We start from the raw sequence: 25,880 nt of genomic DNA on the forward strand, positions 1-25,880 counted from the left end.
GTTGTTTTATGTGAAAATCAATGTTCTCTTAATGAGATGTTTCAAACCTGCTTGGTTTGTGCAGCCAAGTGGCTGGTACCTAAATTGCAGGTTTTGTCCTTTGGTGGAAATATCTGGCTCTGGACTGTAGCCTGGACTTGGCAAAGGAGATTTTATTTCCAAATGGAAGGCTAAACTTTGTGTTTCTTTACCCAAGTGAGTTCAGGCGAAGTTGAAACGTACATTGGAGCTCTTGGAAATAAAAGTGCACTTTCAAAAACATGTAATGTACTGAGATTCTGACATTGATAACACACAAGAAAATATTTACTTCCCAGTGGGCGGACAGAATATCAAGCTACACATGGCTCCAGGTTACGAAGAACCAGCACCTTTGAGAGGAAGCCTAGTAAACGTTATCCATCCCGGAGACATTCAACGTTCAAAGGTTGTGTGTTTTTCATTCTGCCTTGGAATTTTACATTATGCTTGAGTCATTTAAGCCCTCAAGGAGCTTGGTCAAGCAGCTTATGAAGAAAGTTCCCGCAGTTCTCTAGCCTGGAGCTTTTGGAAAAGTAATCTCAGTGGTGTTCTTTTAATGGGACCTGGCCACTTCTGCCATCCCTCTGTCATTAGTGTTTCCCTTGGATGTGTTCATTAATTTTTCCCTTTCTCCATATTTCTTCCCATGTGCCTCTTAGCTTCTTTTAGACCTGGGCTCAAGCCCCGGGACCTCAGGAATATCATAGAGAAACACCTTTCTTGCCTATAGAAGATACTGTATCTCCACCATCTTGCAATTTTAAGTGCGGACATCAGGCCCATGCTAACTGGAATTCTGACCACGTACAAGTAGATGAAGAACTTTTAGATACTTGACTCAAGTCCCACAGTCAGTCCAAACTTTCCTCACACTTAAATGTAGCCAGGCCCTAGAATGCCCACCCTCTTTCCCTTTCCAAGCCCTCTGAACCTTGTCTATCAGTTACAGCTGAGGCCTCATACCTCTATGAGACCTGGAGCACAGGACAACTCAGTCAGTGAATGAGCAAGCCAGGCTCATTTCGTTGGATCCCAGCCTCCAGATCCCATCTCATAGCTCTTCTTTTTCTACACTAGATAGCTTCCCCACTTAGGATGCCCAGTTAGCACTCAGTTTTTGCTCTTTTATGGCAGACCCTCTGTACTCCCAGCCTCCTGGCCCCTCCTGTATATGATTTCCTTGTGGCCACTCCATGCATTTTTCTTGGCTCAGGACTTAGTGGGCCTCCATGGGACCTGGTACCTCTACTTGTTCCCTTCTAGAATCTGTAACTTTGTGTTCCCCACCATTCTTTCCTTTATGAACCACCAGCGCAATAGAATGACTACCTGAAATTCTTCATCACTCCCAGCTGCTTTAGTGGAGGAAAAATGCCCACAGCACAGGAAATAGTCCTGCCATTCGAGAGAGGCCAGGGGGTGGGAGCGTGTCCAGAGAAGGGCGATGGGTTGATGAAGGGTGGCCACAGCGCCCAGGAGGAAGGGGCCAGAACACTCTCTATTCTGTTCCGTGGGGAGGATTATGCTTGTGTGTGTAGTCCACTAGGTCAGAGTTGTCCAGAAATAGCCCAGTGTAAGGAACAATTTTCCAAAGATCAAAAGAGCTGTCTCAAGATAGCAGTGTGCTCCCAGCCCCTACAGGTGTATACAACACAAAGGGAGGGACCCCCTGCTGTGGCTATCACAGAGGGGAGTGGACATCCTGTGGCTTGACCCCACCAGATGGCTTTAGAGATCTTCTGGGTCCCAGGGTCTGTGATTCTCTTCCCGGTCCCTCTTTTCTGTCCCTTATTTCACTGACGTTTTTCCAGCCAGAGTTCTAGCATCTTCTTTGTGAAGCTTTTAATGATTTTCCCTGCCACATATATCCTTTTAAAAACAAAATGGAGTGTAATAGGCTAAGCTGTACCTCATCCCCCAGGCTCTGTCCATGCAGACCCTCACGGCCGCCCCGAGGCCCCTCAATCCAGACCCACGCTTGTATTTCATCCCTGATCACCGTGTGCTGTTTTCCTTTTACCCTCTTCTCTGTATCTGCCTTTCTCTGTCTCTAGACTGGGAACTTCTTGAGAGCAAAGATGTGTCTCTTTGTCCCTGCCTCCCAGAGCACCCAGCCCTGGGAACCTGCTGAGTGAATCAGAGGGAGTCATAGTTTACTCTCCCTGAGGAAAGGAGAAGTAGCCACTGCGCAGTTCTGCCTGGCTTGGGGTTGGAACGGCTCTGTGATGGTAGAAGTCTCACATGGCCATTATCTGCCATTGCATGGTGAAAGTGATAAAGTTCTCTAAGATGTCATAACTTTCTGTTTTTCTTTCACAGCAAGCAACCCAGTGATAGCAGCCCAGCTCTGGTGAGTGTCCCTGAGCTCTAGAGCACAGCTCTCCTCTCAAAGGATCGTATTTATTTGCAGTGTTGACTTTTTCCTTACTACAATGAAATCAGAAAGTACGTCATCTGGTAATTGTTTTTTCCCCTTTTTCTGCTGTCTGGCTATTCCATGCTTGTGGCTTTCAATAAGTACACAATATAATGTTCCAAGACAGTTTGGTTTTTTTGGGAAAACACAGCCGTTTTGTTTGAGTAGCTGCGTGCTTTATGATCACAGTGGGTGGGAAAGGTAGAGGCCTGTGCACAGCACCCTGTGCTCCTGGCGTGGCAGGCATTGCTGGGAGAGGAAGGCCGTACTCCCGAGCTAAAGCTGGACGAGAGCAGATGCTAGATTTGCTCAGTGACGTGCAGGTTTTACATCATAGAAGACATTAAACACCTTTACTGAAATTCCTGCAGGAAAAGGAACTTATCACAAGAGTGAAAATTGCCAGCACAGGATTCAGCAAACATTTTCTGTAAAGGGCCAGATAGTCCATATTTGAGACTTCGCAGGCTCCGCTGTCTCTTTCACAGCTGCTCAGCTCTGCTGTTGTAGCTAGAGAGCCACCGTGGAAATATGTAAATGAGCGAATGGGACTGCATTCTAATAAAACTTATAAATATCAGGCGGCCAGATTTAGCCCAAGGGGTGTAGTTTTTGCAGGCCTCTTCCCTGGCACAGGTGTCCAGGGTCTTGCCTGTATAGTAGAATGATCTGGTGAGCTATAATTATCTGAAACATCCTCCCCAGCCACACCTCGGGCTCACTGAATCAGTCTCTCAGGGTGGGACTCATATAGCTTGTTTTTAAAGCTGCCCAGGTGAGTCTGCCTGGCATATACCTCTCTTGCTCTCTCTGAAATAACTGCCTCTCTTATATGAGTTTCGGCTTGTTAAATAGACAAGCTGTCACGTGAGAGGACCACAGACTTGCGTTGTTTGGACCTTTGGTCTGAACTTCAGCCACTGGTAGGTAGCCCAGGTTCGTTAGCCTCTCAGTCATCCCAGGCACAGGTCTCAAGGCAGCTGAGAGGGTGGTCTTTGAGATGGACGCAGCTTGACTGTGCCATACACTGTCAGGACAGTTGGCAGAACGTGGCACGGGGTGGAGCGGGTTGCAGATACCCCTGTTAGCGAGGAGAGCCCTGGCTGGGGCATCAGGAGCCCTCCCTCTAGGTACCAGCTGTGTTCTAACCCAGCTCTGGAGACAGGCCTTCCTACTTCTGGGCCTCTGTCTTCTTTTTTGCAAATGAGGAGGCTGGGCTAGATCAGTGTTTTTCCAAACTGTTTTACCCTCTGATTTTCACCCTTTAGAAGAAACCTGATGTCAAAGCCCAACATACAGAACAGACAGATGTGGAGGTCCTCTGGATGAGCTCAGTGGGGAGGGAGAGACCAGTTTCTGCCTGCTCTTCTGCCACTCCTCCCACCCCATAGCTCCAGGGCACCTTCGAGGAACCCAGGGTTCTAGAGAACACAGCTGGTCCCTTGTATGACACAGCCGGAAACTCAACCTCACATCTCTGATTCCAAATCCTACTTTCAGTGTCCTTCTGCCTTTTGTCTCTGGGTTTTGTTCTCAGCATCTGATGAAGGGGCTCGGGGTCCTGTTGAACTGCTCTTCGTCGCCCCCTGCCCCGGAGGGTGGGAGGAGGTTGCAGTATTCTGGATGGGTTACGTTGTAGGTCACTAGATTCACCCCTTTTCTGGGATCCTTCTGGCAGATAGTATGCCAAATGGTATCTGTACCTTTCTTAGCCTGTCGGGGTGTCTTCCTTTTAATTCTCTGGGGCTTGTAAGTTACAGCCCCAATTTCTTTCCTTTGCTGTCTAAGGTGGTGATTGTTTTTGATTGTGTCTCCCTAATAAAATTACATTTTCCTCCTAGCATCTAGTGGAGATTATATATTGGGAACCAAAACAAACTTAAAAAAAAAAAAATTCTGCCAAAAAAAAAAAAAAGCCCTGGTAAATATACCCTTTAGGAACAAATGAGCTAATAACTGCTGTTCGCAGCTGTTCAATTGCCCTTCACAGCCTGTGGGATCCCGGGGTGAGTAGGATTGCTATGGGAGCCGTGGATGAAATTGTGCTCTGGGCTCCAGAGGTACTACTAGAAAAATAGCACCTTGCAGAACGCTTAACTTACCTGATGAAGTCCAGCCGGAGGTGATCTGGCCCAGAGCCTAGATCTGTGTACTGGTCCTCCTCGAAAACCGGAACACAGAACCATTTAGACCCCAAGCAAGACTTATAACAATGATCTGTTTGCCTCTCAGTGTTGGAGAAGCCAGCAATAACACTTGATTTCAAGCACACCTCCTGGCAATAATGACTGCCTCCTCTGTCCATATGTATATATATACACACATTTAAGATCATATCAGCCTTTCACTGTGGCTCATGCCTGTAATGCCAGCACTTTGGGAGGCTGAGGCTGGAGGATTGCTTGAGCCCAGGAGTTCAGGACCAGCCTGGGCAACATGTGAGATCCCGTCTCTTAAAACAAACAAACAAAAAGATTCCATCGAAATAGGATCATGCATGAGGAGCCCTGAGCCTTTTCTCAGTCCCTCTAAGAGCCAAGTTGGTTTAGCAGAAAGAAGACAGGCTTTAGGATTCTGCAGATGTTGATTCTAGCCCTGGCTCCCACTGACCAGCCAGGCGACCCTGAGCAGGTTTCCCAACTCTCTATTAGGCAACCGTTCCTTTATCTGTAAAATGAGGTGGTCACATTTGTTGACCTCATAGCCTAGTTGTGTGAATTAAATAATAACAGATGTGAAGTTCCCAGTACAGAGCCTTGTTTGGAGAGAACATTCCAAAGTGGTGGCCAGATTGTTGGCAGTGTTTTAATAGCAAGGGGACCCACTTGTGGCTCCCACCACAGTACCCAGTGAGAGATGCTCAGGAGGGACTTGTGCCTCCCCCTGCAGTAGGAAGAAGCTCTGCACATCACTGGAGCTTCTGGTGCCAGTGTTGTGGGTATCCCAGCAATGCCAGGGCAGGCCTGAAATGGAAGTGAAATTACTTGGTTTGCCCCAATGAAACAGGACCTCTTTTTTGCCACCAAAATAGGACATCGAGGCTGCATTCTGGAATATTTCCTACTGTTTCTGTTTGTGAGCTCTAAAGGGATGAGTGAAAGCGGCTGTCTGTGGTTTTCCTTGTTATATGTTCTTTTAAACAGCCAATATAAAAAAAAAAAAGTCATTATGTGGACGCTTCTATTAGAGTATATAGCACATAGCAATAGTTCATGATTGTTGACTAAATCAGTAATAATGCCACTTTACAACCTAAGATATTTTTCTCTTTTTTTTCTGTTTTTTTAGCTCTAAAACAAATCCAGAAGTCCATAATTACCAGGTAAGAAACTGCTTTTAAATGTTGTCTTTAAATAAGGAAAATTTTAAAAATAAAATAAAACAAAAAAGAAGATTTTCGTAAAGTTCCTACATTTTCTATAATGAACAGTCATCATATTTATAATCAGATTTTGAGGAAATAATAACAGTATTTGTTTTTTTGAGAAAATGGTAAGAAGAGAGCCCTTTCCTTCTGGCCTCTGCCGCTTCTTGGTCATCTGAACTGCCTGTTTTTCTTAACCTTGTCAACTGGCAAGCATCAGGGACGTATGTTTAAGTTTCTGGGTGGCCAGACACAGCCCCTTAGTGGCGTTCCAGTGAAGCAGCTTTTCGTCAAAACGTGTTTTAGGCCTAGGGAACGTGAGTCCCTTGAGATGCGCGTTCAGGAAAGGATGTTTTGGTCAAGTGTTTGGGAAATGTCGCATCGTTCATTCCCCTTCTTGGATTTTACAGTGTCCATTGAGGTGTGAAAGTACTGAGAAATCCTGCAAGAAAGACATGTTTTATTTTTTAAAAATTTATTGTTTCCCCAAATTATTTGCGAATTGCTCCCCTCTCACACCCCAATAATAATAATTAAAAAAAAAAAAAAAAAAAAACTAGTCTTGAGCTGGCACAGTGGTGGACATCTGTATTTGGGGAGCTATTTGGGGAGGCTAAGGCGAGAAGATCACTTGAGCCTGGGAATTCGAGGCTGCAGTGAGCTATTATCATATACCACTGCACTTCAGCCCAGATGACACAGTGAGAACTCATCTATTAAAAAAGACAAACACTAGTCTCAGCCCCTTCATATCTTTTTTAAAAAACACTGGCCTCAGCCTCTCCCATTTTTTGGTGGTGGTGAACTCATTAACACAAATAGTCTGTGGTTTCTAGAACCTTCTTTGTAAAGCACTGTGCTAGGCCCGTCGCCTGCAAGAAGGAGCACAGGTACGTTTCCATGGCTGGCATCTTGCTCTTTCTCAGGGCGGCCAACCAGGGCCTGTGCCGCCTGCCAGCTCACCCATGCCTGCTAGCATGTAAGGTGTGGTTTACAGCTCAGCCTGGATCAAGCACATTCTTCCTAAGCCACCGTGGGTGGCTCTCTCTGGCCATTCACAGCCTTGTACCACCTGGTTCCAACTTCTCTATTTATTTCTCACCACTCCCATCACGCTCCATATGTTCAGCTCACAGGGAATTGCATAATTGTTGTCCCATAATTTCTTCCCACCATTCTTTGCCCATGTTCGTCTGCCTGGAATTCCTTTGCTTCCTATCAGTATATTAAAGTGTCTGTCAAAGAGTCGGCCACGGTGGCTCATGCATGTAATCCCAGCACTTTGGGAAGCCAAGGCAAGAGGATCACTTGAGCCCAAGAATTCAAGACCAGCCTGGCCAACATAGTGAGACCCCATCTCTATTTTTAAATAATCCCAGGTTCAAGTGATTCTCTTGCCTCAGCCTCCCAAGTAGCTGGGGTTATAGGTGCATGCCACCATGCCCGGCTAATTTTTACATTTTTAGTAGAGACACAGTTTCACCATGTTGGCCAGGCTGGTCTCGAACTCCTGACCTCAAGTGATCCACTCACCTCAGCCTCCCAAAGTGCTGGGTTTGCAGGTATGAGCCACCGTGCCCAGCCCAGGGTTCTTTTTTTTTTTTTTTTTTTTTTTTTTGAGACGGAGTCTCACGCTGTTGCCCAGGCTGGAGTGCAGTGGCGCGATCTCGGCTCACTGCAAGCTCCGCCTCCCGGGTTCCCGCCATTCTCCTGCCTCAGCCTCCTGAGTAGCTGGGACTACAGGCGCCCGCCACCGCGCCCGGCTAATTTTTTGTATTTTTAGTAGAGACGGGGTTTCACTGTGGTCTCGATCTCCTGACCTTGTGATCCGCGCCCAGGGTTCTTGAATCTTCTTATTCACTGATTGTTTTTTGTTAAGGGGTTTTCAGGTGTGAGTAACTGAAAAGTTGTAGGGGACAGGTAATTGATAGGTAATCAGTGCTTGAAGGAGAGAAAAAAAATTTAGAAAAGCAAAGCAGCTCAGCCCTGCCTGTGCCCTCTCCCCATAGCCCTGGGGTGTGTTCTCACTGTGCGTTTTCTGCTTAGAGTGAACATCAAGGCAATTGTTGAAATCAGATCTACTGAAACTCATCTAGGCATTGTTTTCGCAACTTCATTGGCAACCACGGGTCCTTTGGACCTTGCCAGTCTTAGAGGTCTTGTGTTGTTCTATCAAGGGTTGGGAGTAAATTGACCGGGAAGAGAATGTCCTGAGAAGTGGCCTGATCGGCATGTGAATACCGTGAAGGGTATTCAAGAGGATGGTGTTGCAGCATTTATCTTATTTCAAGCACTGCAAGGTCAGCCAGCTGCAAAGGATAGATCTCTGCGTTCTCAATGAGGACACTGTTGGCATTTGGGGAGGGAGAGTTCTTCATTGTTTGGGACTGTCCCTGGAATTGCAGGATGATTAGCTTCCCTTTTCTCTGTTACTGTGACAAGCAAACATGCACACGTTCATTTCCCGTTGTCCTCTGAGGGATATGAGCGTACTAGTTGAGAACCAGCTGAGTTAACACTAAAATACTCCTTGACAGTTGAGAATGTGATTAAATTGCCAGAGGAGACCAAGGAAGTTTCCAAAATCTTTTTCCAGGTCTATGGCTAAGGTTCCCACATCTCTCTGATGAATCTGATTTGGCTGTGTTTAAAGCCAGAGAAAAACATGAGGGTCCAGTTCTAGGTCAGCCTTTCTCTATTGTTGAACAGCCAATGAATGGAACCTCATTCTGGGCCTGTCTATGTGATCAAAACACCTGGAACAGTTAGACTCTGGGCAGATCATCTAAACTCTGTGGGTTTCTGTACCCCCTAAAGGAGAAATATGCAGAGATTGCACCAGGGAGATGCTAAAGCCCTGGTCAGCTCCCAGATCCTGCTACTGAGGTATTTTCTCCAGATTCCTTTTCCTGCAGCATGTCCTTCCGGGGGCTGCAGAGTCTGCTTGCTGACAGGCGTCTTTGAAGGAGAAAGGAAAGGCTGCTGGAATACAGAACAGGCAGGGAGGGCATCTCAGGTCCATGCAAATGGAACGAACAGAACTGCTGAGAATTCTCTGTGCCAGAGAGCAGGCCACTGCGTATTAACCAAAGCAGCCCGAGAAGGAGGGGAAGAAATAATTAAAAGAGTAACGGTGGCAAGACTGTAGTGACTTAAATGTCAGGAAGGCCTAATTTGCCCCTTGGGAGGTTGAGCCTTGAGAAGCCCCTGACTTCTGCTGATGTCTAGGACCACTGCCCTCTGCAGGCCAGAAGTGGAATGGCAGGCTGCTACCTAGCTGGCTAGGGCTGCACCTCTGTCCATTGGTGAGTCATTGGTCAGGGTCTGTGTTCTCTTTATAAAATGGACAACTTCCTTCAAAATTAGCGGGGTGTGGTGGCAAGCGCCTGTAATCCCAGCTACCCAGGAGACTGAGGCAGGAGAATTGCTTGAACCCAGGAGGTAGAGGTTGCCAAGATCCTGCCATTGCACTCCAGCCTGGGCGACAGAGCGAGACTCTGTCAAAAATAAAAAAAAATTAAAAAAAGACAACCTTCAGCCTCCTTCCTTCTCTTCTTTCTCTTTCTTCCTTCCCTTCTTTTTCTTTCTTCTCTCCCTCCCTACTTTCCTTCCCTCCCTCCCCTCATCCCTTCTTCTCAAACTGTCTCCCTCTCTCCCTCCCGTTTTATCAGGATGATAAGCGCTCTGGATGGTTTTGTTTGTTTTGGTATTTTGTTTTGGATTGCATTTTAGAAGATTATTTTTATTGCATAAACCAGGGAGAAAGAAAAAAACCTTCACCCACGGCCCTGCTGCTTCACTTAGCATCCCTGTCCAGTCCTTGCCTGTGTGCAGATGTAACTGCTCCACATGGTCATTGTCATTTTCAGCAATGACAAAAATTGTTTCTGAAGAGAGAAATTGCCTCCCACTCTCCCCATCTCTCTGACACCTTCCGCCTCTTCCCTTGGGGAGATGAATACAGCCTGTCCCTGGTACTCCGGACGACCCCCTTCAAGGCGGGTGCTGTCACCTTCTAAGAGCAGCTTCCCAGCCCCTTCACAGGGAGCCGCCTCTGGAGAGGGCAAGAACCGGTGCTGGGTTCCAGCCCCCAGCCTTTGTCAGAGGGGGAAACATGATCATCCTGGGAAACATCCATCCCCTAGCCAGGGTCTATAGCCTTTCCGTTCATAGTCCCCCAGCCCCTCGGGTGGATGCCAGTAACAGAGAAAGGAAATGAGGACCATTGAAATTAAAAGGTCATCAAATAATCAAGTTCGGTGTTTTATTTCTAGCCTCAGTATCATCCTAATATCCACCCCAGCCAGCCCCGGTGGCATCCTCACTCTCCAAATGTCAGGTAAGTGCTGGTGCTTCCAGAGCTGCACCTTCGAAAGCTCTCCTTTCTCTAGAAAAGTTCAGATTCTGCCTAGTTTAGGAGTAGAAAGTCTGCATCAGAAACAACCCTTCAGGGGTGCATTGTCATGGCCGAGATGAATAAATTTTCAAAGCAGAGGTAGCCAGTGATGCGTGTGGATGTATCAAAGGTGTGCTTTGTGAAATAAAAAATGAATTGATTTTTAAAAATCATTCTGATCTCATATATTTTTGGTTTAGTTTTATGTTCAAGATGTTACTGAAAATTTCTAAGTAACATTTTTCTGTCCTGAGAATTTGTTTACTTCAAATGTGATGAAAGCTTGGGGATTTTTGTTGTGGTGGTTTTTTTTTTTTTTTTTTTTAAGGAGTTTTTTTTGGGGGGGGTGGGGAATGGGTTTGCTTTTTGTGGCAATCAATATTTTTTCCCTAGACTGAGGGGTCAGTTTTTCTGTAAAGGATCAGACAGTCAATATCTTCGGCTTTGTGGTCGCTGTCACAACTCCTTAACTCTGCCATTGTACTTTGAAAACAGCCCGAGACAATCCATAAATGAGAGACTATGGCTGTGCTTCAATGAAACTGATTTAGAAAAACAGTAGGATTGGGCCGAGGGCTGTCATTTGCCAACCTTGGCCCCAACCTACCATAATCCTTTCTAAGCCAACTGACATCTGCTGGACTGTGTTTATAGTGAGGCTTGAGAGGTTTTTTTTTTTTTTTAAGGCTGGCTTTGTGAAAGCAAATGCTCCTTTTAAAATTTGAATTTTAGATCAGTCTTAATTGGTGTTTATGTGTGAAGCTATTTCAGAAACATAGTTGGCAAGTTCAGTTTGCATAAAGGTGAGGTTGCTAGCCTTTCTCTGAGAAATGGAGAATAAAATGATAGAAATAAACCCACTTAGAGCAAGGCCAAAATAAAGTTTGCTGGGGAATTTTGTAACCCAACAGTGTGATTGTTTATAAACACTTGGTAGTCACTTAACTTTTTAAAGCAAATTAGGTGAGTGGAGTAATAATTCTAAATCTTGCTGTGTTTCAAAGGTACTTTATTCTTCAGACATAAGAAGCAGAAGAGATTTATAGAAATGCTATTTTAATTAACATTGTTTTTACAAAAGTTTGTGCTTATCACTGTCTGTTTTATCATGTTAGTTTCCTTCTGAGGCACGGCCTAGCAGCAGGCGTTCTGAGGAAAGCCGGAAACAGTGCCTCTCTGGGGTGGGCCTGCTACTGGCAGCTTTAGTGTCATCTGGAAGCTTGTTAATGCAGATTCTCAGTCCCACCCCAGACCTACTGGATCAGAATCTATGGGGTGGGGCCCAACATTTTGTGTATTTTCAATCTCTGCAAAGATACCCCCTGACAACAGAGTTTGTTAGTCCAACACTTTTGGCAAATGCTGCCTGAGGCATTCATGGCACACACTGGCATGATAAAACCTCCAGGCAGCCCTGTAGTAAAGGAACATTTTCCACCTTCACTTAGCTTTCTCCGGACGGACTTGACCATGAGACACCCTTTGAGAAATGATGACTTGACCATAGACAGATGCTTGCTTTGCTTGGAAGTTCATAGGTGATCTGCATCTGAACTTTTACAGTTCTCACGTAGGAAATCCATTCATTTCCACTCATAGCCATCCCCATTCACATGGCTCATGGTTCCCCCTGCCCCATTTCCTTTGTGCTTGTGTTGTTTCACTTACATTTCTGCATTTTCTTCCATTCTCCCACTAACCATTCGCTCTGCAAACAAAACAGGCCATCCTTTCAGGATGACAGGTCGCATTGGAAAGCATCGGCCAGTGGAGATGACAGCCATTTTGATTATGTCCACGACCAGAACCAGAAGAACTTAGGAGGGATGCAAAGTATGATGTATCGAGATAAACTCATGACTGCACTTTGAGAGACTGAAGCATCTCTCTTCCATTCACCTTCATAGTTCCATTGCATTCCATGAAAAGTGTCTTGGCCTCACATGGATGGATGTGTTTGGACGAGTGTCTTTAAGGAGTAGTCCTGAAGGGTGTTTTCAGTGTCCAAGATAAAACCACTATAGCTTGTTATAATTTACTGTTGACTGCATTCTCATTAAAATGAAGGTAGTTAAAGGCTCAGGAATCATTTTGATGTTCTGATTTTAAAATTGGAGTCAAAGTCTATGTTTATCATATTACTATGTACCTGATGTTCTTTGTTATTTAATTAATGGGAGCAAATAAAACCAGAAGAGCTTGGGAAGATTGCTCAGCATATATTCCTGACGTAGAAGTTGAGGTTGCTAGGGTCCAGTTTCCCTAGTGTGGCCTGGATAAGTCATTTCCTCTTCATTGACCTCATTTTCCCCATCTGAAAAGAGAGGGTTGGACTAAGTGATCTCCAAGGTCCTTTCCAACTCTAACACTCTGCAATTTGTTAACATTTCATTTTGTTTAGGTTGAGGATATACATTCAAACTAATTTTATCACAAGGAAAACTGCAATACCCACTTCCCTGACAGAGAGTTACTCCTTTCAGAAGCTAAATAAAGTATATAACTTATTAGATGTTATATAAATACAGGGGGACTTTGAGTTTCACATCTTAAAGCAGTTGAGCTACTTCGAATTTAAGCAGTTGTACTAATCTTAAATTGCATAGCATTTGTTTTGATAGAACTTGCTGCTCAAGTATGAGAATAATTTTTAATGTCTTAATGATTGGTGCTGCTAACTTGCATGATTTCAGAAGGCATAATTGTGAATACACGCTGTCAGAATTAGGGGATTGGTTTTTACCCTAGACTTCACTCTTAAAAAGCAACGTGCAGTCAGGATCATTTATGGCTCAAATGAAAGCATATAAGGTTTTCTTGAAGTTGTGCCAAAGCATTCTGTAGAGTAGGATGAGATGGGTGTTGCCCTAGTCTGTTGGTAGACCCAGAAATCAGTATGTTGTCTTAGGTTAAAGCTTGTACCAAAATATTTATTTCCCCCGTTTCAAGCCCTGAGTCAAACATTTTTTTCTCTTAATAATAGACCTGAAATGTTTTATTAGTATTTCTGTGAAATCAGTTGATTCTTGTGCCATTTTTATATATGTAATTGTAATTTTGCCCATGTTAGGCCCTCTAAAGAATGTTTGACATCCTTTGAGATATTTTGTTACTAAAATCTGATCTTTTTTGGCTACCGCAAAAATCTATTCAGCAAGAAGGTATCAGCTGCGTACCTTGCACAGTGGAGCTGACCGCCTATAAACTCTCCCTAAGGTATTTGTTTACAGGTGTATTCCATTTTAGCAGACGTTCTGATCCTCAGTGTATGTGCTGCAAACAAATAAATGCGTTCTGAATCTTTTCATCTTATTGATAGCATTTTACAAATGTGTTTCCAAAGAATAAAGATTATTCTTGCTTTTTTTTTGACTCCATCTTCATTTTTTTTTTTATTGATTCTTATTGCTATGCAGAAGTCTCATTTGTGAATGACCTTGGTAACAGAACAGGTGGCTTTTGGAAGTCTGAAGGTGAGCATTCAGTTAGGTGGGTGGAGTAAGATCATCTTAGAATGAGGCTGCTCTTGGCAAGAGTGGCTTTTATAGGCACAGCAGCTGATGCCTTTCTTCATCTGGGGCAACTCTGGCGAAGGTTGCCCTGCCTGTCACAGGTGCAGAATAGAGAGAAGTGGTGGCAGTGGGATTTCCCCAGTAATAGTCCTGTAAAGGTGGATGTTTGTCCTGGCTACTTGTGCTCTTCCTGGCAGGAAGGCATCCAAACCCTTATCTGTGGGCTCCTGGAAATTGTGTATGCCATCTGATACCCTCTATTAAATACCTCTCTGCTTAAAGTCACTTGAGTGGTTTCAGTTGTCTGCAACCAAGAAGCCTCACCAGTATGCATACTTACGACATCCTGATTGTTAAATGAAGTATACACTTTTCATTCCTTAACTTAGTGGACCTTTCTCTACTGCAGTTGACCAGTTCAGTCTTAACAGCCTCCTTTTCTGTCATTACATTGTGATGTTGTCTAAAGGTCTTTCTTCTGCTCACTGCTCTTTTCACCACAGTCTACCCAGGCCTTCTCATTCTGTCCTGATTTTATAATGCTGTAGACTCTGAAACCATCCTCTGTAACCCAGACTGTCCTGTGAACTTTTGGACTGACATTTCAACTTGGATATCCTGTGTACACCTCAAACTCCACCTATCAAAAATCAAATTGGTCATCTTTTACCCTCCTCCCACAAAACTTTTCTTCTGCCTGAATTCACTTTTTTACCCACTACTAGAATGTATACATCATCTACAGCTGTTCTGCCTGTTGCCACCCGTGTCCAAACAGTGCCTAGGTCTGTTCACCTCTGCCTTGGTATTCATACTTAGGCTGTCCTCTCTCTTCTTACTGACATGGATCCCACAGGAGCATCTCTTCTCTGGCTCAGAGGTGCCCTTCCTGATCTCCCTGACTCCAGTTGCTCCTGACAAGCTCATGCTCCTCCCAGTCACTAGAACAGTCTTTCTAAAACACGGTTGGCCTGTGCCATTGCAGTGCTTGCCATTACCCTGAGGATGAAGTCCAGTGACCTCTCTGTGGAATTCCCCACTCTGGGTCTCCATCCTCTTGCTCTAGCATATATCCCCCATTTCTCACCCTACTGTTGAAAATCCTTCAGTGCCAAATTGCTTGTGGTTCCTGGCATGCACCACACCCTGTTCTTACTCACATCTATGCCTTTGCAAATACTGTTCCTTCTGCCTAGAATTTGGTCACTCCCATCCCTTCCCCTAACTCCTCAACGTCTGCCTCTGCCCAGACATCTTCTCCTAGGGACTGTCTGATGGCCCCACCTCTGCAAACTGGGTTAATTTCTGTGTTCCAGTAATAACCCCCTCCCTTTCTACCCCCATCTATAGCAACGTCGCACTTACAGCTTTGTATTAAAATAGGCTCTTTTGTTTATCTCATCCTGGAACCTGTACACTGCATCAGCCTGAGCTTTGTGTCGTACTTGCCTTTGTTCCCTGGCCCCTGACAGAGAGCAGGTGCTCCATGAATGTCTGCTCAGCAAATGGATTATTCCACATTCATTTGAAAGGTGATGTCTAACCAGATAACAGGCAATAACACATCATCTCTGGGCTGGTCTGAAGATATCTGAACAACCTTATCCAGTATGGGGGCATCGTACTGTGCGTAGGACATTGACCACCATGCGACTTCTAGATTCAGTTTCACCATCTGAATATTACTCAGTGTGTCAACTGTGTTCTTATTTGAGGCATTGGTATCATGCTGTACAGGGCAGAAGAAAGTCCAGCCACGTGACGTTGGAAACCCCCGGTAGGTAGACATTGATCTGCACTAATATATAGGGGCTGGTCATCTAATGCTAGGCCTTGCATTCTGCATGTGTCACTTACACTTCCTGACCATTCTGTGAGATGGGTAATATCCTCTTTTTCATACATAGGAAGCTCAGGCTTAGAGTTTAACCAAGCAGCCTGTATTTCAGAGCCTGTGGTCTCAACTGCTGTGCTCTCTTGTCTCTCACCTTTCATCCCACCATTTGCAACCCTGGGGATCCACATCTCCATGAGACTGCTAGATAATGTTGAACACTTCACTCCACTGAAATCGAATTGCTCACCCAGAAACCCATCCACTCCCTCTAGCCATCGAGTAACCCCTGTCCATCTGCATTACCACCACACCGGTAGGTAGCTCACTGTCCATACACCCCCACCAGTGTGGCCTGGTAACCATGTTCCCTCCACCATCACCACCACCAGTCGTAACTGTCCATACCTCCCACACACACACCAGGGCTGGTAACCTTGTTCATCTCCATCACCTGTGATCTACGCTGTTTACTGCCTTCTGCTCACACACACCCCTCCAGTGGTCTAGTAACCCTCTCCCACACCTTACCACCCCTCCCCAAGTCTAAAAATCCTGTTCACACAGGCATCATTCAGCAGTGGTCCCATTTTCAGAGAAGCAGAGATTGGACATTATTCTTTTTTTTTTTTTTTTTTTTTTTTTTTTTTTTTTTTTTGAGATGGAGTCTCGCTCTGTCACCCAGGCTGGAGTGCAGTGGGGCGATCTCGGCTCACTGCAACCTCTGCCTCCCGGGTTCACGCCATTCTCCTGCCTCAGCCTCCCGAGTAGCCGGGACTACGGGCGCCCGCCGCCACGCCCGGCTAATTTTTTGCATTTTTTAGTAGAGACGGGGTTTCACCGTGTTAACCAGGATGGTCTCTATCTCCTGACCTCGTGATCCGCCCGCCTCGGCCTCCCAAAGTGCTGGGATTACAGGCGTGAGCCACCGCGCCCGGCCTGGACATTATTCTTAATGAACCACTGCGTATTTGAGACGATCCACTCTATGGACTTCCTTCCAAAGAGCTCACAAGTGAACAGTGTTTTCTGGAATATTACTTGACAGCAAAACCATACTCACTATTCCATAATTAATGGAATTAACTTTTACATTGTGAAGCTCAGGTATGTACTGGTTTATCATCTATTCATGTTTCTGTGGTCCCTCAAAACATCCAACAGTGTACTGACAGTTGTCATTTGATTGATGTAATTCATGCCAGAAATCTCTAAATCCTGCCAGGTAATTAATTACCTTGGTCTTCAAAACCCTTTTGCCTATTTATTGGTCTACCATTTCTGTTGAAGGTGGTTCTCTTTAACCACAAAGACGGAGGAATAAGGACAGTGTGGGAATTCCCCTTAGTCCTTCTTGCCTGTTAATGTTGCACCATCCTTCCAGGTCAGTGACTGCAGCCTCCTGTGTCCCGCTCTGAACACAAGTAATGACAGAGCCTTTTTGTTGCCCTTGACTTTACAGCTTTTAACTAGTCCTTTAAAATCTTAGCTCATCAAAGAACTCCCTGAACAGCCATATTGATCCCTTTGGATCAATATTTCTCAAACTTAGAGTTCTAAATCAATTCCCTGGCTGACCAAGTCTTCCAAACGTACCAGGAAAATACCCTACTTTGGTCCGGGGTGATTTGCTTCCACTGTCTTGCTACAGGAGGCAGTGGACAGATGCAGAGGCGAAGCGTAAGGGGGCAGAGAGAAAAAGCAAGTCACTGTTAAAGGTCCCTTGCACGTGAGAAATGGCACATTTTAAGAAACTCTGGGGGTATCAAAAGACAAACATGTAAAATAGACAATCAGCTCAGCCTTAGCAAAAGAAATCCTCAATAGTTCTGCAAATAGGCCCACTTCTCCCAAAATTAGGGAGCCAAAGAATGGCTTGGACAACTTACTAAAATATGGATTGCTGCATTCTAAATGGTCAGTGGTAAGATCCCAGACCCTGCATTTTAACAGCCCAGGACAGTCTGAATTGGGCAGTCCAGGTTTGCTTTTCTCTTTGGGAAAGCAAAGCTACTTCTCTGCTTGTATGTTCATCCTTATTATTATAATGCCTCAATTTTAACTCTCAGTAGAGGTCAACCGGTTTTTTATTTTTATTTTTTTTAATAGTCATGATGTTAAGTCAATGGATGGAGGCATTATAATAAGTAACTAGATCTGTCTGCTCAGCAAAGCTTTGCATTTCCTTAGGCCCAAGGTGAAGCAGAAGAATGTGAGCATTCTACTGGTTCTTTATATGGCTTTAATTTCATCATTAACCTGTCCCCTACAATCTATCAAACCAAGTCTGTGTTCTTGCCCTCCCTCCCCACTTCAGAAGCAAGAGACTGGTGAATTCCAGCCGTTGGAGGACAGGGCGTGTGTATACGCCAGTCTAAGCACCTGGGCTAAGACTGGAGCCCATGATTGGGAAACAGGTGGAAGTTTGCAGAAGTAAAATGGCAAGACATTGCCAGCCAGATGAGAGAAGGATTAAAGGGTCCACAGTGTGGTGGTCTGGTTTTATCAAGGGAGAAGAGCCCCATAGTTGCCTGATTAGGTGAAGTGTGGAAGCTTTGGAATCTCACACAGTTTGAATCCCAGCTTTGCCACTTACTAGCCATGGGACCTTTGACCAGTTTCTTCTGGACACCTCATTTTCCTCACCCCAGATGGAATTTACCAACATCTCACTGATAAGAGAATTATCAATAAATGACATGATATAGAAAAGACGTTTTGCGCAGCACAGTGTTTGACGCTAGCTGGTAAAAATTTTTAGTGGGTTTTGAGATGTAAGGTCGTAGCTGTGCATGTGGATGGAAACAGGCCAAAGAGGTTCAAAATAGCTCAAGGCCGGGCGTGGTGAATCACATCTGTAATCCCACACTTTGGGAGGCTGAGGCGGGTGGATCATTCAAGGTCAGGAGTTCGTGACCAGCCTGGCCAACGTGGTAAAACCCCATCTCCACTAAAAATGCAAAAACCGGCCGGGCGTGGTGGCATGTGTATGTAGTCCCAGCTACTTGGGAGACTGAGGCAGGAGAATGGCTTGAACCAGGGAGGCGGAGGTTACAGTGAGCTAAGATCATGCCATTGTACTCCAGCCTGGGTGACAATGTGAGACTCCATCTAAAAAAACAATAATAATAAAGTCTAGTTCAAGAAATTGTATATCTAATAGATTGATGGCTTGAGATGCATATTCTAAGTTTAGCAAGGGAAAGGGGTGTTTGGTGCCAAAGGAAAGATCAGATGGAAGAGCATTAACACATATATAAAGACGTGTCTCTTTGAAACTAACAAACTCAGAGCAGAAACACCATGGGGATCTTTTGAGGAAAGAAAAAAGAAATAGAAATGTATTTCTGTCCAAGAATACTAGGAAATAACTGTCCAGGCAGAATGTGGACAATGCTTTCCCATCTGCACATGGCAGAATTGGCATAGAGTAAAGAATTGGTGAGATGGCTGAGAGTCCATTCTGTTGGTACGATTGGGACTCAGAGGCTTGGAGAATTGAAACAGAGCGTCTGCTCCATTCCCTCTTTGTCTAATTTGGGACTTCATTTTAGATGAATTGGAGGAAGATTTTAACTATTAGGAGACTGAGTGGAAAGTTAGTAATAAAAGGGAACCACTGTGCTTTGTTGCCATTTTGTCTTTCTTTCTTTTTTTTTTTTTTTTTTTTTTTTTTTTTGAGACACGGTCTCTCTCTGTCACCCAGGCTGGAGTGCAGTGGTGCGATCATGGCCCACTGCAGCCTCGGCCTCCAGGGCTCAAGTGATCCCCCCACTTCAGCCTCCTGAGTAGCTGGCATGCACCACCATGCTTGGGTACATTTTTAAAAAATTTTGTAGAGATGGGGTCTTGCCATGTTGCACAGGCTGGTCTCAATTCCTGGCTCAAACGATCCTCTTGCCTTGGCCTCCCCAAATACTGGGATTATAGGGGAGAGCCACTGCACCTGGCATGTTGCCTTTTTTAAGATAGGTATTACAAACAGTAGTAAAAATCAAACACAAATAACTGGAAGTTACTTTTCCTTTCCATCTTCTTATTCCCCAGTTTTCCTTGGAAGCAAACATTGTTAGCATTTCTCTTTGTCAATCTAGAGCTACTCCATGTATAAAGAGCATATATTTATTTTACCAATCAATATTGATGGACGTTTAAGCTGCATCAACTCCCTCAAGTTTCAGTGCTGCTGCCATTCTTGTACCTTGTGTTTGTGCACTTGAACAAATCTACCTGTAGAATAAATTCCCTTGAAGTAGCATCCTGGTCAAAAGGTATGTGCATATTTAAGTTGGATATTGTCTAATGAAATTTCTCTCCAAATATATTCCACCTGTTTATACTCCCCGCAGCCCACAGGCACCCCCAGCAATTATGACAGTGTCTCTGTGACCTCATAGGAAGCGAATCATAGCCTTTGCTAGCTTTTTTTTTTTTTTTTTTTTAACTTAGTCTGATAGGTAAAATCCAAAATTTCTGTTTTAATTACATTTCTCTATGAACAAGGCTATGCACATTTTTGTCTTTCTAAACACCGTTTATTATATGTTTTCTGTGAACCATCTGAAACCCCTATTTTTGAGTCATGCTCGTTAATAAAGATCAGGCTGATGAAGTACAATTAACCATGTCATCTTAGTATTTATAATAGTGAAGAAAGGAAAGGCTTGGATGAGTTGATATTTACCAGACATTTTTTTGAAAGTAGGTTTCCAGGCCAAGTGTGGTGGCTCATGCCTGTAATCCTAGCACTTTGGGAAGCCGAGGTGGGTGGATCACCTGAGGTCAGGAGTTCAAGATCAGCCTGGCCAACATGGTAAAACCCCATCTCTACTAAAAATGCTAACAATTAGCTGGACCTGATGGCGCATGCCTATAACCCCAGCTACTCAGGAGTCTGAGACAGGTGAATCGCTTGAACCTGGGAGGTGGAGGCGGCAGTGAGCCGAAATCACACCACTGCACTCCAGCCTGGGTGACAGAGCAACACTCCGTCTCAAAAAAAAAAAAAAAGTAGGTTTCCAGAAATTCAGGTAACAATCAGCATGGTACTGCCCTGCAGAGCTGAAAAAGGGAATGTGGGCAACATAAAGATAGCAAAGGTAAAGGAATTGATTTCTAATATCTGTGTTTCCTTTCCTGTTTGGGAGAGTATTGAGAACTTTCCACTCAGGCTTCTTAGATACCCACCCAGACATCATGAATTTCCCTGGTGCATTGACCAAGGAAGGATGGATGTACTTCTAGTTACAATTAAAATTCCAATGTATTGGATCTAAAATTACAGCCACATCCCAAGAGTCACCTGTGGTTTTATTGGATGAAAGGCTGCAGAATTTAAAATATTAAAACTGCTGTAGTCTAGGCCATCCACTAAAAAAGGATTAGAATAATTAGAGGAACATCCCTGTAGGCTCATGTTATAAGAAACCCACAGAAACCTAGCTAATCGTCCCCTACTGAATGGTGAATGGTTTAAACATCCACGTTCTGCACTGAGACCTCAAAAGCAAGAGGTGTTGCTATGCTAATGCTCAACCAGCTTCATTCCCTGGCTGAATAACGGACACTGTATTAAAGGCAATTAAACCATCAAGCCCTTAAAATTCATATCAGTGTTACGGCTTCGGAGGCTTATTATGAACTAAGAATGTTCATAATAGAAACTTCTGAAAAACCTGCAAGAATTGGGGAACAGAGAGAGGATCATTTGATGAGATTTTTAAGCACTAACGAATACCAAAATAAATTAATCCTCATCTGTATTACCCTAGAAACACGTACCCAGTGTTCAGCTCCAACTCTGGCTCACACTGGTGTCTTGTGCAATTAGAATGTCTAAAACCTACTCTTAACAGATTATGCATCTTATTCATCTAACCCGAACTACATTCCGGGATGAATAATGTTTTAATTTCATTCATTCAGTGAGCCGGATGGCGTCTGGGGAGTGGAAAAGTAACACTTCCCAGCTTATTCCTGAGTCTGCCGTAGCTCTGTCAGAGTGCATAGGATGACAAAGAATCTGCTATGTGGACAGTATTTTACACTCACAGCTGAGCTTTCGTGACAATGATTATTTTGTCTTACTATCCCTTTGGGGGCTCTCATATAATACCATTAGAGGATGTATTTAAAGAAGTAGTGAGGGGCAAGTCTGTTAATGCTTTTGCCGCCTGAAAAAACAAAGAATAAAGGCAGAGGAACACAGAAATGAGAGGCCAAAAAAAACAAACAAAAAAAAATCTGTGAGAAACCCAGAAGTGACCGGGCACAGTGGCTCATGCCTGTAATCCCAGCACTTTGGGAGGCCAAGGTGGGGCAGATCATTTGAGGCCAAGAGTTTGAGACCAGCCTGGCCAGCATAGTGAAACTCCGTCTCTACTAAAAATACAAAAGTTAGCCAGGCATGGTGGCACACACCTGTAATCCCAGCTACTCGGGGGTCTGAGGCAGGAGAATCACTTGAACCTGGGAGGCAGAGGTTGCAGTGAGCCGAGATCGCACCACTGCACTCCAGCCTGGGCAACAGAGCGATCCTCCGTCAAAAAGAAAGAAAGAAACCCAGAAGGGAAAGTTCGGCTTATTAGAAGTGACTGTTGTAAGGGAAAATGACTATATTTGTATTGTTTTGTTTTGTTTTTACTTTAGACGAGAAAAATATTGAATAAACTTGGTCATGAGCCTCTGAGCAAAAACCAACTCATGAAATAGTAATTCTCTGGAATGCACACACATGACACCTATGAAGGCACACACACACAATGAGGAAGCCATTGCAAAACCTAGCAAGAATAGCATCACAACAAAACAGCCTTTCTGGAAGAAAAATGTCAGGACCTGCTTACACCTATTTATTGAAATCATTTGACAGGTGTTTGGCGAAAGAAAATTTGAGACTCAAAGATGGAAGCACATATCCTGTTCTACCTCACACAGGACTCAGACCCGGGAACTACTGAACCCCACAGGCTCTTGTCACTCCTTAGGATGTGGGATGTTACTCTGCAGTTTTGCAGAGACTACATAATGTAGTTAGGAACAAGTAGGGAATTCATGACCAAAGTGAAACTTTTATGAATGGGTATTTGATAAATTACCTAAGGAGAATTAAAATGTAATGCACTAAAACTAAGTGAATAAACATCTGCTGTGCTTCTCTGCAGTGCTGGTATGTCACAGAAGATGCCGTCTTTGGCTCCAGGTAGCTAATCATCATCAGATCAAGAGCTCCCCATCTAGCATGGGTTCATACATCAACCGTGCTAACACCAGAATTGCTTGCAAAGTTGATTGTTTGGAACATTTCTTGAACGAAATACAAATTGGAAAAGTTTTGTGCCAATTAGTCTCTATAAAGGAATCTAAACTACACCCCCCAAAAAATGCAATTTTGACCATTTCTTTTTCTTTTTCTTTTTTTTTTTTTTTTTTTTGAGACGGAGTTTCATTCATCACCCAGGCTGGAGGGCAGTGGTGCAATCTCGGCCCACTGCAACCTCCACCTCCCAGATTCAAGCAATTCTCCCACGTCATTCTCCTGGGTAGCTGGGACTACAGGCGTGCACCACTATACCTGGCTAATTTTGTATTTTTAGTAGAGATGGAGTTTCACCCTGATTGTTGGCCAGGCTGGTCTTGAACTCCTGACCTCAGGTGATCCACCTGTATTGGCCTCCCAAAGTGTTGGGATTATAGGCATGAGCCACCACGTGTGGCCAATTTTGACCTTTTCTGAAGAGAAAGATGAAGTAGAGTCAACCTTCTCACTAGACTTTTTTTTTTTTTTAGAAATAAAACCACTAAGTTGCTGTAAGAAATCATCCCTAATAGATGCAACATTCATAATGTATCATACTTCTAAGATGTCGATACAATTTTCTTTGAAAATCCATTATGAAAAAAGTACAGTGTTTCAAATACATATTGTACTTGCTGCCAAATAGTATGCTTTCCCTGAATTCAATAAGAACATGTAACAATGTATCAGTCTGTTTAGTCTCTACCAAATTAAAATTGAAATAAGCGACAGCTATTTGGGAAACCAGAATGAGTAAATTGTACTTTCTCTCATCTCTCAGTCGGACATGGCACAGATCAAATTATATCATTGAGCTGTAGTTCCTGGCATACGAATGCTTAATGTCCAAAAATGCAGTGTCTGCCACCCAGATAAGTAAAGTGAGTTACCTAAGGTCACATAGGCAAACAGCAGCAAAGCCAAAGCTAAGTGCCAATGCGTGTTCCTTTTTTGTCATTAGATTGCTCCTTTCAAACACATGGCGAAGCAATATTGTCTAGCAATTCAGAGAGCCCAGGTTACCTGGGTTCAAATCCCAGCTCTGCCATTTACTAGCTGTGTGACTTGAGGAAAGCTCCTTGGTCTTTCTGCTCCTCTTGTCCTTCCTTCAAATGGTTGTTGGAAGATTAACTAAGTTAACTGGGTACTCAAAAATGTTAGCTTTTGGGCTTTTTTCCTCTGTGAATATTTAAAGAGCATGATTAATGCACTGGTGTTCAGTCAGGAGGTATGATTCTGGCTGACACCATCTGCTATAAAAACACACTACTTGAGTGAATTCTGCTAAGAGAGTCCCAGTTGGAGAGCCACAGTTCCAGGCGAATGGACTGGGTATGGACTAGTGGCAGGGCTTCCTGACTTTTTCTTGTCCTTGGCACACACAGAAAGTGATATGTAGCACGCTGGGACAGGCAGACAAGACTGCTTGAAGCTCTAGGCTCCCCATGTCCTGTCCACTTACTCCAAGGACTGGGAGAATAAATGGTTCAGCCCACTTGAAACCCTTCTGAGGCTTACCAGTTGGAAAGCTCTACTGAGGTCCTTGTCAGCTTATCCCTGATGTGTTAGTTCTGATTAGGCATATGGAGTTGTCTCCATTGAGGCTAAAAGTAAAATAGGAACTAGTTTGTCCCAACCAGCTCCTCCAGAAGGTGTGTGGAGAACTTGTGTGCTACCTGTGAGTCTGCTGTGTGGGCTGCATAGACACCGATCCCGCCGCCAGAAACCCCAACTTGGAGTTAAGACACGTGACATAAACAGCTCATGAGTAAGTCCGAGTTCAGGCAGCACTTGATATGTGTGCACTGAGCAATCCAGATGAGATGCAGGGGACTTTGGATAGGGGATGTTTATTGCATTTCCTACTGCATCAGCTGGCACCATACCTATGGAGGACTTCTTGACCATCCAGACATGGGCATTCTGTTAAAGGCGTGGAATCTGTTGATTTCTTGGCCTGACTGACTGATGATTTGGTTGCTTAGGAGGTAGAAGAAACACTGCAGATATTACTATTGTAAATTCTGGTCAGCAAGGAGGAGTGCATTGGAAATGTGTAAGTAACAAGATCCATGGAAGAAAAAAACCCTGACATCTCAGAATCATTAACACGAAATGAGTGAAATCCAGGGCTCACATATTCTTTCTCTTGTTGTTGATGCTCTTTTTTTTTTTTTTTTTTTTTTTTTTTTTTTTTTTTTTTGAGACGGAGTCTCGCTCTGCCGCCCAGGCTGGAGTGCAGTGGCCGGATCTCAGCTCACTGCAAGCTCCGCCTCCCGGGTTCACGCCATTCTCCTGCCTCAGCCTCCCCAGTAGCTGGGACTACAGGCGCCCGCCACCTCGCCCGGCTAGATTTTTGTATTTCTTAGTAGAGACGGGGTTTCACCGTGTCAGCCAGGATGGTCTCGATCTCCTGACCTCGTGATCCGCCCGCCTCGGCCTCCCAAAGTGCTGGGATTACAGGCTTGAGCCACCGCGCCCGGCCGATGCTCTTTTTTAAAATTATTTTTTGTGGGTACATATTAGGTGTATATATTTATGGGGTATATGAGATGTTTTGAAACAGGTATGCAATGTGAAATAATCACAACATATATATATTTTACTGTTTAGAAAATCCAATTTCAAAATGTCAAAGAAAATAGACTTAAAAGGGAATATTTTTTACATGGGCTGTGAATTTAGAAAGCAAAAATAATCCGAAAGAGAAAGGCTTTACAGGCCTCTCAGATGAACCCACAATTTGTAATAGTATTTTAAAGAGTAGGAAGGTGGAACATATGATCAAAAACAAAGGGGCACAGAACTTGTTTTAAGGACTCCAAAGTTTTGTAGATGCTCACTTCAGTTGGAACAAAAAGATGAGCAATTTAATGACACCCAGTTTTGAGGATGGTACGTGAGACTAACTGGCTGAAGCAGAGCTACTCAATTTTTTTCTTTTTCAACAAGGAAGCTAGTCACTGTGCTAACTGCAGAGAGTGAAGAGAACAAACAGAAGAAATTGAAGTCCAAGATAAGAGAAAGCATAGTCAGGAAA

At 44.1% G+C, this 25,880-nt stretch overlaps 1 protein-coding gene across 5 annotated transcripts in view; it reads left to right on the forward strand.

The window, feature by feature from the left end:
- EPB41L4B (erythrocyte membrane protein band 4.1 like 4B) overlaps positions 1-25,880 on the forward strand; it is a 151,887-nt gene that overhangs the window by 67,412 nt on the left and 58,595 nt on the right. For 4 of the 5 annotated variants that reach the window (XR_012424478.1, XM_045373597.3, XM_015436877.4 and 1 more), the window contains exons 12-15: positions 318-427; positions 2,341-2,371; positions 5,726-5,759; positions 10,076-10,140. Coding sequence is in view for 4 of the 5 variants with exons in the window: in XM_045373597.3 (XP_045229532.2) it covers positions 318-427; positions 2,341-2,371; positions 5,726-5,759; positions 10,076-10,140 (240 nt within the window). In the remaining variant the exon portion in view is untranslated. Of the gene's footprint in view, positions 1-317; positions 428-2,340; positions 2,372-5,725; positions 5,760-10,075; positions 10,141-11,920; positions 13,563-25,880 lie in introns of those variants that run through there. The other variant, XM_045373598.3, reaches the window with a different exon arrangement.

Source organism: Macaca fascicularis, chromosome 15 (genome assembly GCF_037993035.2).
Source record: "Macaca fascicularis isolate 582-1 chromosome 15, T2T-MFA8v1.1".
Taxonomy (NCBI): Eukaryota; Metazoa; Chordata; class Mammalia; order Primates; family Cercopithecidae; genus Macaca; species Macaca fascicularis.